The sequence below is a fragment of the Akebia trifoliata genome, chromosome 5 (genome assembly GCF_017979445.1).
Source record: "Akebia trifoliata isolate Shusen 1 chromosome 5, ASM1797944v1, whole genome shotgun sequence".
Classification (NCBI taxonomy): Eukaryota; Viridiplantae; Streptophyta; class Magnoliopsida; order Ranunculales; family Lardizabalaceae; genus Akebia; species Akebia trifoliata.
Window position 1 is genome coordinate 1,915,556 of NC_141379.1, and position 20,106 is coordinate 1,935,661.

At 33.3% G+C, this 20,106-nt stretch overlaps 2 protein-coding genes and 1 non-coding gene across 3 annotated transcripts; 1 reads left to right on the forward strand and 2 right to left on the reverse strand.

The window, feature by feature from the left end:
- Positions 1-1,488: 1,488 nt before the first annotated feature.
- On the reverse strand, positions 1,489-9,616 carry LOC147400900 (glyceraldehyde-3-phosphate dehydrogenase, cytosolic-like). The gene is made up of 12 exons (XM_086441961.1): positions 9,470-9,616; positions 9,314-9,346; positions 9,115-9,215; positions 8,868-8,983; positions 8,651-8,750; positions 4,757-4,903; positions 4,581-4,641; positions 4,399-4,496; positions 2,923-3,065; positions 2,637-2,720; positions 2,087-2,176; positions 1,489-1,801 (listed from the first exon to the last, which is right to left on the reverse strand). Exons 1-12 carry the CDS (start codon positions 9,471-9,473, stop codon positions 1,756-1,758), a joined length of 1,023 nt encoding a protein of 340 aa, XP_086298087.1. The 5' UTR covers positions 9,474-9,616; the 3' UTR covers positions 1,489-1,755.
- Positions 9,617-15,656: 6,040 nt separating this feature from the next.
- Positions 15,657-15,730, reverse strand: TRNAV-AAC (transfer RNA valine (anticodon AAC)). Its single transcript has one exon. It is a non-coding gene; the product is annotated as a tRNA-Val (tRNA).
- Positions 15,731-16,023: 293 nt separating this feature from the next.
- Positions 16,024-20,075, forward strand: LOC147400902 (uncharacterized). The gene is made up of 3 exons (XM_086441963.1): positions 16,024-16,180; positions 18,836-18,924; positions 19,765-20,075. Exons 1-3 carry the CDS (start codon positions 16,145-16,147, stop codon positions 19,910-19,912), a joined length of 273 nt encoding a protein of 90 aa, XP_086298089.1. The 5' UTR covers positions 16,024-16,144; the 3' UTR covers positions 19,913-20,075.
- Positions 20,076-20,106: the final 31 nt, after the last annotated feature.

A 20,106-nucleotide genomic window follows, 5' to 3' on the forward strand; every position in this document is an offset into this window, starting at 1 on the left:
GATGTTCTCAGATTTGACGGCTTAGAGCTATCGAATTTCTCTCATCTTTTATTAATTTGATAATTTCGGCCCATCAAAAAAAAAATTTGACAATGAAAAATTCGGTGCCAATTCAACCTCTTGATTCGTCGAATTTTATGAAATTTGACGGCCCAAGGCCATCAAATTTGGGTTTTTTTCACATTGTGAGGATGCCCAGGATAAGCAAACAAAAAATAATAAACTTGCAATACCGACAACGATCGCTTCAATATATAGTAGATTTGGTCATACATTAGATGACCATTTTGTAAAACAAATTACAAAATTGGGTATAAGGTCTTTTACCTTGAACATCCAAGAATTTTTTCCATTCCCATATATATATATATTCATAATGACAACTTTGTAAGCAAGAATTTAATATTGGAGAAGACAAAAGGAAAACAACAATGATACCCAAATCAAATCTCCTTCCTTTTCTTAGATAATGACATTGGCAATAATTTATGTGGGGGCTACTTTGAGACTTGGGGGTTATTTATGCAAAATTTAATTTCCCCCCAAAAGGTGTGTTTGTTTCAGCATTTTGCAGAATAATTAGTTTTTCTGCCGGATTAGAAATTTGGTGTGAACTCTCTAGCACCTCCCCTCCCCCCTCACGAATTATTAAAATGTTTTCTCCTCAAACAAACAAGTCCTTACAGAATTTGATGGTTGGCAGGCATACAGAATTTGATGTCTACCTGGCCGAGTTTCAAGACAACTCAATGAGTTTTTTTAGCTACGAGTTGAACAATTACTTGCTAATTATTTAAAAAAGATTTATTACACAAAGTAACATCCTCCTAGTTTGCTAGACATGTCAAGTATTTAGGGCTGTCATGGATCATATTTGGGTAGGATATGGGTTTGATCTGGAACCATAATATTTAGAATCGGATTTGTTGGATTGGGTACTTGTTGGCTCAGTCCCGGATCAAATCCAATTTGATTGACAAAGTATAAAATATGCAACATAATTTATCAGATCGTTTCCCTATTGGAACTGAAAAGCTTTGATACACTTATCAAATCAGATCATTACCTTATCGAATACTTATTGAATCCTAGTTCTTGATCTGGATCCAAAGTTATTAGAATCAAACTTCTTGGATTGGGTATCGTAATCCGAAGGTTGGATGATTGTCTCTTGGGTTTGGGTTGAGTAGCAAGAGTAGGTGCTATAAAAGTATTGGCCAATTGTAAGGTATTTACACTAGATTTGAAACTTTGGAGTTTCGACTCGAGATGAATTATTAAAGAATCTTAAAAGAGAGCATCTTTAACCTAACTTCCAGATTCAAGAATAACTAATCTATGCCCCATGAGCATTAGTGTACATGATTAGAAACTCCAAGATTAGGGAATCCTATTAGGGGATCTTACAATACACGATTAAAAACTCCCAAGATTAGGGGATCCTATTAAGGGATCTTAAAGAGATCTGCCATTGTACCCATAGAAAGGTGAAACTCAAAACACTTCTTACATGTACACATCTCCACAATGTAGATGGTATAATAGAGATAAGTAGTAACATTTTTCTTACAGAGATGCAACCAAAAGCTCCCAAAAAAGGAGACCAGCCTCAAGACATTATATATATATCATTCTTGATTCACTTTTATTCCGATTCATACTTTCTTACTATATAGAACACGAAACTAAACCTCAGTTCAGAAGAGAAGGAAGAAATGTCATAGAACATGTAGGGTAGCCAGCCACCAACTTACTTTACTGAACCGAGGCCATGTGAAGGATCAAGTCGACCACTCGTGCGCTGCATTCGGGTTAAAGAAACTGTGTTAATTTCTAATCTATAATCTCACGTATGAGCTGAGTAGGGGGAAAAAAAAAGTAACAAACCATTTGACACAATTATAATTTAATTATAACATAAACCTATGATGAGATGAAGTGATGCAGGTCACCTCTATTGAAACATTTATAGCCTAACCTAACAATGAGGCACCAATGGAAATGCTACAAAACTTGTAATATTAAAATACCAATGTTTAGGGGTTTCTAATTCAGAAAAAGGAACAAACAAAAAAAGGTAAATTACCTATATCCCCATTCATTGTCGTACCAAGACACGAGCTTCACGAAGTGTTCATTCAGAGCAATTCCAGCCTTTACATCAAAGATGCCTGACCTGCCAGAGTGAAACAAATAAACATAACAGTATCCAAATGTGTGTGCGCGTGTGTGTGTGGGCTTTCCTGACCCTATTTACATTCCACAGCATCCCAATGGAGGATACTACGAAAAATGAGTATATAATCATCATGAGGACTGTTGGGAGTTTTGGACAGTGAGCTTCCCAGAGGAGATTACATATTTTATAAATTCTCTTCTACCCAAATGGCATGGAGAAGACAAAAAATGGACCTCTTGGGTAGCCAAAATCCAAACATTTGAAGGATTTTATCACAACTAATTGTTTTTGGATGGTAAAGTCATGAATTAGTAATTCTTGGAAAAAGGGTTGTTCAATTGGACCACAACCAACGAATATTGGGCTCAGATTAGCATCCATGTGTCCACACACACGCAAGTACAATATAAACTAAGTGGATACCAAAATAGATTTTTTGTAAACCAAGTGTCCTTACCTGCTGTCACCAACAAAATCACTGGAAACCACGTCATCTTCGGTGTATCCCAAGATTCCCTTCAGATTACCTTCAGACTCTTCCCTGAGAACCCAAAATATGATAATATACAATTAAAAATCAGAACAAAAAAATATCCCCTAAACAAACAATTGGTGAAATGCAAGTGCATACGAAAAACAAAAATCTATCCTTCATTTATAGGATCTTAGCGCCTACTTAATGAAAATCCCTCTTTAACTATTTCATCGAGGATTTTGGAAAGTAAATAATTTTAAATCCCTACTTGATAGCAGCCTTGATCTGCTCATAAGTAGCTGCCTTCTCCAGCCTCACAGTGAGATCCACCACTGAGACAACCACTGTAGGGACACGGAAAGACATCCCGGTCAACTTCCCATTCAGTGAAGGGAGCACTTTCCCAACAGCCTACACAATACAACAACATAAGTCACGTCTTTCAACAAAATACAGCCATTGTGCACCACTACAATTAATTACATCTCATAAGCAATTAACAACATACCAAGAGAACAAAAAAAAAAAAACTTAAGAACTGAAACTCCCTTGTATTTTGATCCTAGTTAGAAGGCATTCTATCATTTGTATGAATCCCAAATGAGGATTAATCCAGATCTAGAATTTTTTTTACCACTCATAAACCAATGAGATCTCTAGAAAGAATATAAACTAAAATCAAAAGTTTCAGGGTATGTTTGGTAACACTTCTGAAGTTTGGAATCTATTTTCTAAAATCTGGAATCTTATTCTAGAAAAGTTGTTTGTTTATCATTTTTAAAAGCTTCTTATTACAAATAGAATTTTAAAACATAATGGCCATTTTGACAATAATATCCTTTTGTAATTCTAATAAATTGTTAACCGAAAAACATAACATGGTATGCATAATGAAACCATTCACATATTTAATTTCGATTTCTAACACATCAAACATCCCCAAAAGTATTGTTTTCAATTTCAATTCATACTTGAGAAATTATATTCCAATAAGGTAATACTAAAATAATAAATAATCATTCATTTTCTAGTTGAAAAATATAGGATTTTAGGGTTTGTATAAAAATATAGGATTTTCCATGAAACAAGAGAAAGGAGAAAGACTTTGACAACACAGTTGTACAGGAATGAGAGGTAGAAAAGAAATGAGAGGTAGAAAAGTTAAAAATAAGGGTTTTAAAGTTCATGTAAAGAAGGGATAAGTGATAGAAATCAGAGTTTTGAGGAGGGTATTTTAAGAATAAAAAAAAAATTCAGATTTCAGAAGTTTCGTCCAACATCCCTCCATCACTGGTTCAAAACTTCTGAATTTTGGTTCTGAAGTTTGAAATCTGAACCAAAACAAATGGAAATAAAACTTCTAAAATCTGAATTTTAAATGTGGACCACCTCCATTCAGACTTCAGAAGTGTTACCAAACACACACTCAATGCTTGTTGATATCTCATAGGAAATGATAAATAAATAATAGGGTATTTTAGAAATACCCCATGAAATTGGTGATATTAGGAAAGATTAGATTTACCCCCCTTGACTGTAAGTCAAAATTTGACTTAATGGTGAAATTTTGTTTTCAAAATGCTCTTCAATAACTTGCATTAGAAAATCAAAATTTCATTGTTAAATCATCAAGAAAAAGCATGATTGACTTACGGTCGAACGGGAAAACCAAATATTGCCAATTTAACAAGGGATGTTTCTAAGATACACTAAATAATATGATTTATGTGGAAGAAGTCCATACCTTAGCAGCCCCCGTACTGCTGGGAATAATGTTAAATGAAGCAGCTCTTCCACCTCTCCAGTCCTTGTTGGATGGTCCATCAACAGTTTTCTGTGAGGCTGATATCAAAGAGGCGAATTAATGTAAACAACCCAAATTTCTAGAAGTAGCAAACTAATGAACACGTATACAATGAAACCAACCAGTGATGGCGTGGACAGTGGTCATGAGGCCTTCAACAATGCCAAATCTATCATTGATGACCTATTGAATTTTAATAGAAAACATCCGTAAGATACGCTAACCAATTTTATTTATTAAGAAAAATCATTTAGAAATACATATAGAGAATTAAAACAGAAGAGAGCACGAAAACAACCTTGGCAAGGGTAGCAATACAGTTGGTGGTGCAACTAGCATTCGAGACAATGTCCATGTTGGGTTTGTATTCCTTCTCATTGACACCCATAACAAATATGGGAGCATCCTTGCTTACTGCCGTAATGACCACCTTCTTAGCACCACCCTGATCACCCAATTCAACCCAATTAATTTTCAAGTATAAAAACTGAAGCTAATGAGACACCAACTTTTACAAAGTGCAATCCAATTTATCATGCAATACCAAAGAAGAATTTAGCACACATCTTTTGGGGGTGCTCTTAGTAAAAATTGGTGTCGTGATAGAATTTCTCTAATTTTCTTAATTAACAAAAGAAAGAGCTGCTATTGGCACCCCAACTACTTTAAATTATCACTGTGAAAACCTAATTTATTGAGTATTTTTAAATGAATATTACATGAACTTTAATAGGATATTTATAGGGATTACATCAACTAAGATAAGAAAACTAGCCTAGCATAAATATTCTAATTTATTAAAACTTTCTAATATAAAATATCCAAATTGATATTGCTACATATATTATTCTCCAATACTACCTTCTTTTTTAGATGATGATACAATGTATCTCATGTATCATAATATGATGCATCACATTCTCTCACAATCACACCCTAATTTTTTAAATTATTTCTCTCCAATTAAAGGTTAAAACACACCAATCAAACATTACAAAGGTCTGTCTCAAATTATTATCTCAAAATCACAAAACTTTATAACACTCCTTCAAAAACTATAATTTGGCTAGTGGTTTGTAAATATGCTTCGAGTCATAAACAAATCTCAAACCCAAAAGATAGAAATCTAGAAGGAAAAAAAAAAAAGAGCAAGAAACAAGATAGAGCTTATGTTGGCACCCCAACTTTTACTTATTCACAATCATTTACTTATTTTCTTTATTTTTAATTAGTGTGAAATAAATAAAAATTGGGGTGTCAATAGCAGTTCTAAAAAAGAGAGCTACTATTGCCCCCATCAACTTCTGCTAATTCATATGAAATACCAAGGAATTAGCACACCTCTTGGAGTGCTCTTAGTAAAAGTTGGTGTGACAATAGAAACTCTCTATAAAAATAAAAATAAAAAACCCAACTATTCCTTAAATTTAGAGACTAACCCAATAATTCCCTAAACTTTTAGACTAGTTAATTTATAAACAAACAAAAAAATATATATAAGTGACTGAGATCTCAAAAACCCATATGATTAACTAAAAAGACACATCTACGTACGGTCCGTACAGATAATAAATTAAAAGAAGAAAAAAAAAACCATTTCCCTTCTAACTTGGTCAGAGAAATTAAGCGCCCGATTCATTGTGCTTCTAAACGCAGATTTACCTGCGTTTGCGTCAAAAAGCGGCGGTTTGCAATTTTGTGTGTGTTTGATAAAGCTTTTAAAATCTGCGTTTGGTGCGTTTTAACGCAATTTATCAATTTTTACCGCTGTTTTGAAAAGCGGATGAGAGACGCTTCGCGCAACAGCGTTTAAACGCAGTTATGTGAAATGACTTTTATACCCTTTCACATTTTTAGAAATTCCATCGTCTGTTCGCGATTATAATCACTTCGTTCATCGAATATGTCTTCACCATTCGATTTCACAGCAGCGGCAACTGATCTCATCGACGACGACCACCATCACAGCACTGATTAACTTATTGACGACGACGACGGTAAACCCATTTGATTTGAAACCCATTGACGACGGACCTAACATTCATTGTTGAGCCCAACCCTGATCAAGACAGCGACGAAAATCGACGCCATTGACGATCCCGTTTGCTATTGACGGCATTGACAACGACGATTCGAAGTCACATCGAAATCAATCCCTCCGTTTACCCCTTTTTCCGATCGGAACCCCTTTTTCCAATCTCTGTGAGCTCTCTCTCTCTCATCGATTTCAATTTTTCTGAATAATTCTTGTCGAAATTGCATAGTGATGGTTAGATTAACAGAAAATTTTCTGTTAGGGTTTTAATTTGTTGGTAGATTTTTATTAAAATAAAATAATAGAAATAATTTCTATAGAACTTGAGTAAAAGGGCATGTATATCGATTTAAATTTTTGTGAATGATTCTTGATGAAATTGCGTATTGAAGGTTGGATTAACAAAAAAATTTCTGTTAGTGTTCTAATTTCTTGGTAGATTTTTATTAAAAAATAAAATAATAGAAATAATTTCTATAGAACTTGAACAAAAGGGCATTTATATCGATTTCAATTTTTGTGAATGATTCTTGACGAAATTGCATATTGAAGGTTGGATTAACAAAAATCGGCATATTGGATTAATAGAAAATTTTGTGTTAGAAATTATTGTCAAGATGAATATGAGATTCTAATATCATTGTTGTGTTTTGGTAATCTGATCCAACCTTGGATTTGTTTTTATAATTTCTTGATAGATTTTTATTTAACTAAAATTATGCTACCGGAATTTCTATATATATTTTGAAGTTTTCTACAGTTTAGCATGGATGGGTTAGAGACTTATTATTATTATTATTATTTTTAATGGAGTTTTTTACCAGAAATCTTGTATTTATATTGTAAGTTATCATAGATTTGCTTTCGGAGCCCTTGTTACATTAAATTATGATGTAAAAACGTAGGTTTCTACTATTAATTCAATGCATCATTGTTCTTCTTAATTGAACAATATGGGCTTTATGTGGACACTAGAGTGTGGGACTTGTATCGTTTCTACTTTTGGAAATTTGTATGTCTTAGATTCTTGTAGAGACGTTTGATAATGTTCGATAGTGCTTAGTAAAAGGAAACTCTTAAATTATAAAATAATTTTAATAGTAGTTTACATGATATGGGGAGGGATTAATTTTTTTCAAGGAATATATTTCATTACTTAGTTGGAAATTTTTTTAATTTTTATGATGGGGGTGTCCAAATTTACGTCTGACTAGGAGGGGTCGGAAGAGCCAAGGCATATGGGTCCCTCATCCGGGCACGTGCAAGGCCCACACATCATACGTGCTGGGTAAGTAAGGGTGACCTTGAAGAAATACTTCTCATATTGGGTATCGAACTTACAATCTCAACTATGATTGTTATGTTTAAATGACGTCAGAATATAAATTAGATATTATGTGGATGTGTTATGTATATACGATGTAATGTGAATGTTAGATTGTGTATTGTGCAGGTATTTTGTTTATCAGGAAAATTTCATATGTCCATTTTTAAGAGGAGATCTGCCGAAATTTCTATAGAATTATAAATTTTTTTTTTGGAATTATAAACATTTTAAAATGAAAACAATTATTTTATTAATTTTTTATATAATTTTATTATATTTATATATATTTAGTATAATTATATATTTATAGGGGTATTCTGGTAATTTTTTATGTATTCTGGGTGTATTATGTTGGATTGCGTATTATGCAGGTATTTTGTTAATCAGGAAAATTTCGTATGTCAATTTTTAAAAGGAGATGCTGTCGAAATTTCTATAAAATTATAAATTTTTCTATAATTTTTTTTAGAATTATAAATATTTTAAAATTAAAATTATTATTTTTATATAATTTTATTATATTTAGTGTAATTATATATTTATAAGGGTATTCTGGTAATTTTTATGCATTCTAGTTGTATTATCGACCTTAAGGGCATTCTAGTCATTTTACCCTACTACAGCAGATTTTAGAAAGTATATCAAACAGTAATTACTAGATTCTAGTAAAAAGCACAACAGTTTTAAAAAGCTCTATCAAACAAGCTTTTCAGATTCTGACAACAGATTCTGAGAGCATAAGCTGACAACAGATTTTGGCAACTGAATCAATCGGGCCCTACATGATGAAAGATCGTGCATGAAAACTAAAAGAGAGAACGTATAAGAACCTTCAAGTGGGCAGCAGCCTTGTCCTTGTCTGTGAAGACTCCTGTCGACTCAACCACAAAGTCGGCTCCAGTCTCTGCCCAGGGAATCTCCTCAGGGTTCCTTAATTTTTCATATAAAACGAATAGATTACATCACACATCCCTCTTGAGTCTTATCTTGCCAACTCATTTAATACCCAATTAATAATAGAGATGTAAATGAGTTCATAGTTCATACCTGAAACCGAACACAGTGACTGGTTTCTCACCAAAGAGAAGTGTCTTCGAGTCCTTCACCTTGATTTCATGGTGTTTCCATTGACCATTTACAGTGTCGTACTTAAACATGTATGTCTGAACAACAAACAAACAAACAAACAAAAAATTAGTTTTTTATTTTTATATTTAGTACAGATCAGACGGTTGAAATGATTCTCGCTACAGTACAGTCCATCCAAGAGGCCATGGATGATGGATTGAATTACCATGTAATCAGTGCTGATGAAGGGATCATTAATAGCGACAAGTTCAACATCGTTTCTCAGAAGAGCAACTTTAGCCACCATTCGACCAATCCTTCCGAACCCTAATTTTTCACAACAAATGAACCAAAAACACTGATCAGATCAAGAACATGAAACATTTAAAAAAAAATAAAAAATCAATCGAAGCTGGATCAAGTACCATTGATTCCAATCTTAACCTTCTTTCCAGAACCTGTGTAAATTAAAATCAAAATAAAATACAGAAAAATAAGTCTGAGATAGATAGAGAGTGAACTGTGATCTTAGACACGAAGAAGAAGAAGAAGAAAATAAGCCAAAAGAAAGACGATTTTACCCATAATTCTCCAAATGAGTGAGTCAGAGTGCGAGGGGCTCGAAGGTAATAAAACAGAGTATCCAAATAGTAGAGAAAGAGATGACTGAATAAGGAGTGGAGAAGGCGAAAAGGTTTACAGAGTGATTTTAAAGAGATGAAACCGTGAAAAGGAGGGTGTAGCGAAATACGGGTCAAAGTGAATTTGATGAAACCACGGGTTTTGGTAACATTAGCGGTTTTATCGAAACGACTGGTTTTTCTTACGTGGCTGTATCGCGCTCGTTAGGTTAGAGTGAGTCATTGTTTTATCGTGACGTGGCTTTCTCCTGATTGATCACGAGACACGACTCTAGAGTTTAGACTTGGAAAAGTCTCAGGAATGGTATTAAATTTACCTAAATACCCATATGATTGTAATAGAATTATGGCACGTCTCTGTGGGCTAAACGGTTCTGGGTTACCCAAAAGTAAACCCCTGTTTGTAAAGTCTTGTTGTATTACAAAAACGCCCTCAATTTTTGATATAATTACTAACTGAGGTAATTAATTACTAATACTAACCACGAATGCACGAGGTAAATCATAAGTGATTTATATGATGTTGACGTGGCAATGATACAAAATCATAGATCTTTTTCTTCGGGATACACAAGAAAGAAAAAGATCTACCATTCTATGCCCTTATCACATCAATCATGTATGATTTATTGCTTGCAATCATTATTATTCATAGAAATATTAGCATGATAGGCTTTTAGATTCACGGTTTAATAGGCGTTTGAATAAAATTATTAAAAAGAGTCGTTATCCAAAATACTATCCCGTTCCTATAACAATGTTATGTGTCTGCATGATACATTTTTGTTCGAATTCAAACTCCAACAAAATATCTTATCTTTATTATCCTAAGTCATATTAAAAAAAATTTAATTTAGATAAGAATCCTCATTTCCCCCACTTAAAATCCATTATCTTCAATTTTTAACATAAAGTAAAATGAGCTTCTATTGCCACGTCAACTTTTACTAAGAACACTCCAAGATGTGTGCTAATTCCTTGTCCAAATGAATTGGGATACTCTTAATAAAAGTTGGTGTGACTATAAAACTCTCCATAATTAAAAAGAGAAGTAATTACACAAGGAAAAAACTTTGAAGTGCCCATCCCACTTCAAACTTTCGGTAGAACCCTTCCCCGAGGTGTCTCAAATACTAATCAAAAAATAAGGACGCAAAATAAAATATCATGTTACAAGGAGGGTTCTTCCAAACTTTTAAAGTGACCTGTCGGTTTCAAAATTGGATTCATTACTTAATTGTGCAAGAACAAGTGGGGGTCATGTCACCAAAATTCAAACTTCAAAATAGGGTTTTCAAGAAAGTAAAGGGGTTCTGACCAGAAATTAGAATGAGGGTATTTTTGTTGTTTGGATAGTCTCACATAAATGACCATTATGAAGATGTGTTATATTAATCTTATAATCGAATAATAAATTATGAGACCTATTTAATAAGAGTCATGATTATATAACTTGTCAGGTGGCATACTCAAGTGACTCCATGATGTGGACAAGTTCGGGTATTGTAGATCTGAATGCCTCAGGATACTTTTTTTTATGGGGAAGTGCAATCGTGTATCCCAAGGCATTCAGATCTATGATACCTGAACTTGTCACATCATGAAGTCATTGAATATGTCATCTGGCGAGTCATAAAATAATGATTGCCATTTGCTGCTCAAAGAATATACTAATCAAACTTAATTTATGCTCTAACACCTGTTTCATATGTGCTTACTGTGTTTGATAAATGGTTTATTTTCGTACATTTTTTTATCATCAAAGGAGTAGGTGGTACATGCCTTTGCAATGCGTGTGTTTATAATGTTGGGATGATTAATTTTTGATCCATGGTTCATAGAAAAATTGATTTCTTAAAGTATATGATATACCCATACTTGTAAGATTATCACTTTCTTAACCCCGAGGGGTTGATTCAATGGAAATTTCGAATCGATAAGCAGTTAATTCTTATAGATTGTAAGTTTGATGTCTAGTATGAGCATTAATTCCTCAGTGGCTACCCTCAAGGGCACACCCTCACTTACCTGGTGCGTGTGATGTACGGGCATTGCACGTGCCTCGGGGACTAGTCCTTGGACAAGACAATGGTATATAGATTGGGCAACGCTCAGAGACATGCTCGATCCGCTGTCTATAGGGATACCCGGTTATCATTATATATATATATATATGGGAAATGTTGAGCAACAAACATTTTGGCAAAACATTTTTCAAAACATGAGTTAGAGGTTTTGGAATGGGCGGATTTTTAGTGAGGATGATTTCTACGGTGAGGAGATCATCATCACCAAAAATCAGCTCATTCCAAAACTTCTAACCCCATCAAAAATGATTTACAAAAAATGGACGGTCCACAATTTTTCAACTTGTAAACTGGGGCTAGAAGTTTTGGAATGGGCTGATTTTTGGTGAGGATGATCTCCTCACCGTAGAGATCATCCTCACCAAAAATCAGCCCATTCCAAAACCTCTAACCCATGTTTTGAAAAATGTTTTGCTAAAATGTTTGTCAAAATGTTTGTTGTTGAACGGGACCCTATATATATATATATATATATATATATATATATATATATATATTTCCAATAATGCTAATGTCCAAGCTCTCATGGGGACGTTATCATTGTCTAACACTTTTTTTTTTTTAATAATACCCCACCTCGTGTTGTCTTTTAGTGAAAAAGAAAAGGGCATGTTAGTCTTTTCATAATAAACACATTTATTATACCATTGATGAATACATTTATTATGTTGGCATTAATTACAAAAGCATTTACTACTAAAAGGATATTTAATTCAAAATAGTTAAATGCTCATATCATTTATTATGTATACAAGCATTGATTGTGTAAAAGACCAATACATCCTTATTTTTTTCACTAAAAGATAAAAATAAGAGGGATATATTGGAAAAAAATTATTGGACAATGTTAACGTCCCTATGAGGTCTTGGATGTTAGCATTCCCTTATATATATATATACCCTTGTCTTTTTAAGTAAAAGATAAAACGAGAGGAGTATTATTGAAAAAAATGTGTTGGACAATGTTAACGTCCCCACGAAATATTGGACGTTAGCATTCCCCTATATATATCACTTTCTTAATCCCTGAGAATATGATTTGTCCATTGGATGAGAAAACATTTATTCTTTTTCGAATGCGATTTCTCATTTCCTTAAAAAGCTTTTCTATTCATTTCTTTCCAAATCCAAAGTAAATTACAAAAGAGAGGATGGACCAAAAGTTCATGTTTCTATTGGAAGACACATTCTAACTCCACTATTGAAACTAGGCAAAATTGAATTTGGGAAGACCCGTTCAATTTGGAAGAGAAAGGAGAAGTAACTCCAAATTTTAGAAACAAATGGGCAATGAATCAAAATATAGTTGTTAGAGTCTCCACTTGCTTTACAAATTTTATAAAAATTTGGCATAGGTAAAATAGTAAGTTACATGTTGATCCTTTTTTTTTTTTTTTTACTATTAAAATGGGGTTAGACATACTCCCAACCAAAAAAATCAGAATTACAACCTATCATAAGCATGCCCGGAAGCATCCTTACAAATAATATTCACAAGACGATGAGGGAGGCCCGTATTATCAAACATTACTCTGCCTAAGGAGGAAAAGAATGAAGCAAGGTAGTCAGCAGCTTGGTTGCATTCTCTATGGCAGAATGTGAACTCAATACTACAGAAGTAGCTTGCTTTCGTCTTTTGACTTTAACCAACCTTTCCTTTCTCCAAGGGACTGATCCCTCCCATTTAATGCAATCGATGACCACTTTAGAGTCAGCTATATGATCTCTAACACTTGGATGTTTTCCTTTTCCGTTATTATCATTCCCTTCAGAATTGCTTGTAACTCATGGTATAAGATTGTTCTTCCTTGGTTTTGTTCTATTAGAGCTTTCACAGTCTTGTCCCCTACTATCTCTAATAGTAGCCCTCTCACCTCCATTCTTTCCTCTCAGAGACCCATCAGTATTAAGCATAAAACAGTGTTCTAAAGACTTGATCTTATTTTGTCACTCAACATCCACACAAAATTTATTTTAAAATTGATAACTAATAATTTATTTAAATTTTATTATGTAATATATGGGTCTTAAAAGTTATTGGTTTCCCAACTAACTTATACTATTGAGTTGATCCCATCTCTACAACCACTAGCCAAGAAGCATCAACAACTACTAAGCATGAAACTTGGCATCATTCTAAGAAAAAAAACAAAACAAAAGTTAGATAAGTGATACAACTAGATCCAACACTTAAACTATTGGGAGTTTAGTAAATGTTCATTTTTAAAGATATATATGGATCTACACCCAAAAAATGATTTTTTTGATTTTTTAATTTTTTTAAAGTTAGATCTAAGTCATGATCACAAGAGGTTGAGATGTAATTTTTTTTTTCTAGAATACTTCTCTCTCATCCGTTGAAATTGTGCTATAGGATGTATACAGGAATCATGTGGTACAAAGGATCCGCTTCCCAATATGTAGTGCAAAAGAAAAAATTACACAAGCAATGTGATAATTAACACAACATGCTAAAATAGTGAAATATAAGTTTAAACAAGGGAATATAAAAAATATATATTTGAAATATAAAGTAGGGAGAAATGAACTTAATTTTCACATTGGATGAAGAGGTATTCCAATGCACTTGTCAACAAATTTCTGCTATGTCCAATTGGCATTGTAGGCTAGGTTTTATCCATGCGAACTCAAATTTAGGCTATAAGACATTCATTCGTACCATGGACGCCATTGGGATTTATTGCAAATGTGAGGATTTTTTTCAATATTTTATATGTAATTTTCGGGTTTATAGCACAATTTTAAAGTAGATATGCCATCACACTTTGATTGATATCTGGACTTCTACCCCAATTACTCCAAATCCTCACGACTCTAAGGTTATGTTTGGATTGAGAGAAGTGGAGAGAAGAGAAAATCAATTTCTCTCCACCATGTTTGGATTGACAAGAGAGAACTTGGGATAACTTTGAAGTTTTAAAATATCTTAAAAGAGATCTAGGGACAAAGTTGAAATTATAAAATATTTTAAAAGGATTTCTCTCCATTTCTCTCCTCTTCTCTCCACTTTTGGAGAGAAAGAAAACTCACATTTTTTTCCCTCCAATTATTTTCTCTTCTCTCCCCACTTAACAATTCAAACAACAGAAATGGAGAGAAGCTCATTTATTTTCTCTTCTCTTCTCTCCATTTCGCTCAATCCAAACACAGCGTCGAGCACAAAATGTGACCCCCTTAATTATTCTGAAAATAATAAAATATCTGTGAAATCATGGCAACAAGGAAGAAGATATAGAACTTTTTCTTATGTGTATTTGTAGGTTAGAAAAAGGTCATTCCATAGAGATGAGGGAAAGAAGCACAATATATTAGGCAAAAATTCTGCAAAATTGTGGGTTATTGTACATTTTGTTATTTGTCAAAAGAATTTTAAAAGATGAAAATAATTTTTTATAATTTATAAAAAGAGTTGCGATGACCATAGATTGTTTTTCTTATGCACACGTCACGTCAAGCAAGTGGATTTCGAGTCAGTTTATCATTAGTCTTATAAAAAATATATAACATAGATTTTGATTTATAATACCCGCAATTCTCTCATTACAATAACAAGAATAATAAAGTGTTATCCATTGTATTATATCCAAAGCAGTGAGTTCCCATTTTTTTTCCCTTTTTCTTAAGCCTAGAGGCATAAATCCTCGAGAATGGCTCCTTGGGAGGGATTCAAACTCAAGACCTCCACTCCCGAGATGTGGTCTTGGCCATGTCGCCAATCCTTTGGGGTTCTTCTCATCGGCTTTCATTTTCTTTATCAAAGGCATTGAAATTTGATCATAAAAATGAAATTAGAGGGATTGAATTGTGAACTTTTAGTTGAGTAACTCTGTTTTAGAATGAATAGGGATTATATTCATTCCGGAATCTCACATCTCAATTTCATAGAATTGGTTTACAAATATACTCATGACTCAACTGGACCAGAGGTAGTCCGCACCTGCAACCAACCACCACTCAATATTGGTGGACCCCACGAAAATATTAAAAAAAAAAAAAAAAACTAAATTGCAAGATTACATTGGCGTCGCCCGGGTTCGAACCGGAGACCTTCAGTGTGTTAGACTGACGTGATAACCAACTACACCACGACACCATTTTTGTTTCGTTAAGACAGAATTATAAAAAGAACATTTATCTAATAAATCTCGCTCAAATTGTGGGATTATTTTAAGTCAAATTAAAAGAACCCGATTGGAGCATAATTTTCGCACCAAAAATAAAGGAGAAATCTTCTTAATTGCTTTGTTTGAGTTTTTATTTTTATTTTTATCTATGGATTAATTAGCAATCAAATAGACCCTAATTTTATGGGTTATATTATTCTAGTAATTGGTGTCCAATTCATAAGGCTTTTCTATTGGGTTAAAATTAGTGATGTAGAGGCATTGAAGAAACATATAAATAGAAGGGAAGAGAGAAGAAAAATGTAAGTGACTTTGAAATTTGTACTTTAAAGCCATTTAATAAACAAATATTGTGTTCTCTCATCTCTTGTAGCTCTACAAAAATGGCTTCATCCTCTTTCAGATGGGTGAGGCCTGAGGTAATTTTACCTATTTTTTTCTATTTATTTATTTATTATTATTATTGTGGAGGAAAAAAAATTTGGGCAATCGTCCTTGTGTAAGATTTAATCCTGAGCTCTCGGAACTAATTCACTAGAATATATACGTATTATAATTATAGTTTTAGATTCTTTACATATTAGTTACATTATTTAAATATTTATTATACATGAAATTGGGGGTGTCAATGGGTTAGTTTCGGTTCGGTTCCTATGAAAATTAGAATTATTATCACTATATTTTTCAATTTTGATTTCGATTTTAAAATTAGTGGAATCGGAATCAGAACCAGAACTGCTAAAAATCATGAGTACCGTCGATTTTGAGTCTTAAAGATCAAATGGAAAAAAATAGTATTTCAAAATCATTATAAAAAAATCCTTCTAAAAAATAATATATTATTTGCAAAGTATCTACTTAATAGTAATTTATTCCACTAAAAATGATTTAATGAGTTTTATTTTCAAAAATTAAAATTCATCTCCTTTAAAGGTAAAAAATTTAAAAAGAAATGACTCATATTAAGCTCCAATATTTAGTTTATATGAAATTTAAAGAACTTCATAAAATATATGTTAAGTTTAAAATATAAGAAACCTTCAATCATGTATAATGTAAAATAATTGACAAAATAAATCGGTTTTGAGTACCCGTGAGTACCCATCAGATGGAACCAAATGGTTCTGGTTCTAATCGTTTGGTTCCATATTAGACCTGATTCTAACCGGTTCTAATAAAAAGGAATCAGAACCAGGGTTTTCGATTTCGGGTAAATGGGTACCCATTGATACCCTACATGAAATAATCATAATTAAATGAATAATGATGAATGCACGCGATTTTTGGTACACAGAACTGCAGATATTTTTCTTGTGTACCTCGAAAAAAAAAAAAGAAAAAAAAAAGATCTATGGTTATGTGCTCCTGCCACGTCAGCCACATACCAAAAACTATGTGCATTCATCAAGACTCTAAATAAATTTAAATTGATATAAAGAGCTTGACTTGTCCAAGATGATTTAGCCTAGTCAACTCAGTATTGGTGGGGGCAAGATGAGATACCACGTTTTAGAACCATAGTCCCTCCCTCCATTTGATTACTGTTTAGTTCATTTCTGCCACTAAATCAAGATCGTATGGTTGAATTTATAGAACCATGGATAATCATCCAATATTTTTACCTCGACAAACAAAAAGGATAATTCATCCCAAGTGTACCCATGGTTACAATGTTTGGTGATCTTCGAGATTTATATTGTTGTGAATCTCAAGGACAATTGGGGTCATCCTAGGGAAGATGTTCTCGACACCACCTTCTTGGATGTTTGTAAAAAAATTAATTTGTTATTCTTTAGGAAGAAATACCAATGAAGATTCATAATCTCGAATAACATGCATATGCTGGCTTTACAACCCAAAGTGATTGAGGCTTAACTTTTTGTACCACTATTATTTAGGTGTTTTTGGTGTATTGGTTAGGTTCATATCAAATGGTGTTCGGGTTCAAATCTTGGAACCCGCCTCATGCCCCTAGGACTGGCAACAGATCAGTTTGATATCAGATCAATATCACTTCAATACTGATCCAATTTTTTTTAAAACATGTATCTAATTCGATAGGATTAATGAATATGTGAATCAAATCCAACATGTTTCATTTCATCTTTAATTCTAAACCAATCCGAGCACATGTCTTATTTTCAAATTATCAATGTTAAAAAAATTAAAAAATTTAAAATTTTAAAAAATCCACTTTTCAACTACAAATATAGAGGGAAATAAAAAAGACTATAACGTTTTATCTATATGTATTTATATGAAATTAAGAATAATAATAAAAATATTAAAATATGTTCAAATCGGATTGGGGTACATCTAATCCAAAATTGTATCGGATCTAAGATTTTAATCCGAATTTGATTTTTCATGATTTTTCGGATTCGATCAATTCGCACATCAAGTATATTTCAGATCATTGCCGGCCCTACTTGCCTCCAAAGAAAAAAATAAAAATAAAATGAAAAAGGAAAGAAAGTAATCTATGATCTCTGTTGAGTTCAGTCCTACATCGGACAGAAATTGCCTCGTCTTTCTCCTTATAAGCTCCTGGGTCTCTCCACTTATTGTCAATTGGTTTTGAGTTGGACCCCAGATTTATCATGGTATCAGAGTGGGCATTTCTCTTCTCCACGTCAACTAATTCATATTTCCACGTACTTGCCCAATCCAGCTCACACATTCAGGGGCGTGTTAAGTTTAGTCCCACATCGGACACAAATTGCCTTGTCTCTCTCCTTATAAAATCCTAGGCCTCTCCACTCATTTCCAATTAGTTTTGAGTTGGACCCCCAAATTTATCATTCTAACACATGCCCCCTGACTTGGTATGGTTTAGAACCATAGGTTTTTCCCTCAAGATACACAAGTGTACATCGTCATAAATATGTGCAGTTGTGTATCCTGACGAAAAGAATCTATGGTTCCTGCACATGCCATGTCAGGGGGTGTATGGGGGCGCCTGTCAGAAAATCATTATTCTTCAGAATTTTGCAAATTTTGAAAGGTGGAAAGTTGTTTTTGCTGTTATGTTCATTGCTTTGTTGTTGTTGTTGTTGTTGTTGTTGTTGTTACAGGTGTACCCACTTTTAGTGCCACTTGCTGGGGTAGTTGGCCTGTGTGGTATGCAGTTGGTGCGAAACATCTGCACCAACCCTGAAGTGAGGTATGTTTTGTCTCTCTACTCATCATCTTTCCCCAACACACTAGAATCATAATTTTATGGTTGTTTTACCTCAAATCATGGTTTTAAAACTCGTTTTGTCGTCTCGTGTCGTCTCATCCATGAATGAGACCGAGTCGTTCTGGATGAGTTTTCCGATATGTTTGAGTCGTCTCATTCAACAATGAGAAAAATGAACTGTGGTCTTAAATCTCGTCCAATACGTTCAATTTGTCTATCCGTCTCGTTGGTGAATGATACATAGACGTATACTATACTATCATTTTAAAACCATGCCTCAAATTGAACATATACTATAATTTTAACATTAAAGGCACTTGTAGGTAGTACATAAGGTTAATAAATGAATTAGAACAAAGGTCTGATCTAAGTAAATGAATGGATATATACTCTTGATTCTATTGGAAATATTGGTGGAAGTGATGACCCCGTTATAAGTTCGTTTGTCGTGGTTGGACTCTTATGGATTTCTGACCACATTCTCCATATCGACATCTTATATCTTCCTTCTCCGCACTCAGGTTATGGAAGAAGGAATTGAGGAGGTATCACTATCAACAATAATGGGTTTTATTACGTGAAAGCTCATGATGTTTATATCGATCTAGACATTAAAATGAATTAATAATACTTTCTATAGTGATTAATCGACAAATTTTCTTCATTCCAACTCATATGGTTTAGAAGGCACTTGTTAGATGATAATGGTTGATCTTTGATGCCCCGCTTAACCCACAACGTAGACGAAATCTTATTGTACTATATGTGTATTTACTCGCTAACTATCGTAGTAGATGATTCAAATTTGAATTTTGTTTACAGGGTTAACAAAGAAAATAGAGCTGCGGGGGTGCTTGAAAACTTCGCAGAGGGTGAGAGATATAAAGAACATTTTGTAAGAAAATTTATGCGAAATCAATCTGCCGAGATCATGCCATCCATCAACAAGTACTTCTCAGAGACAAAATGAGCATATGGCTGAGATTTGATCGCATTTCTTGATCGTTTTTTTTTTTCCCAACTATTGGAGTTTCATTTGAATACTGAGTTATTTGTATCACAACAAATATAGCTGCACATTGGAAATTGTTGTATTTCTCAACCTTGTTGAATAAAGTAAATTTTTCCCAAAATAGTTTTATTTGTTGAGCAGATATCGATTTT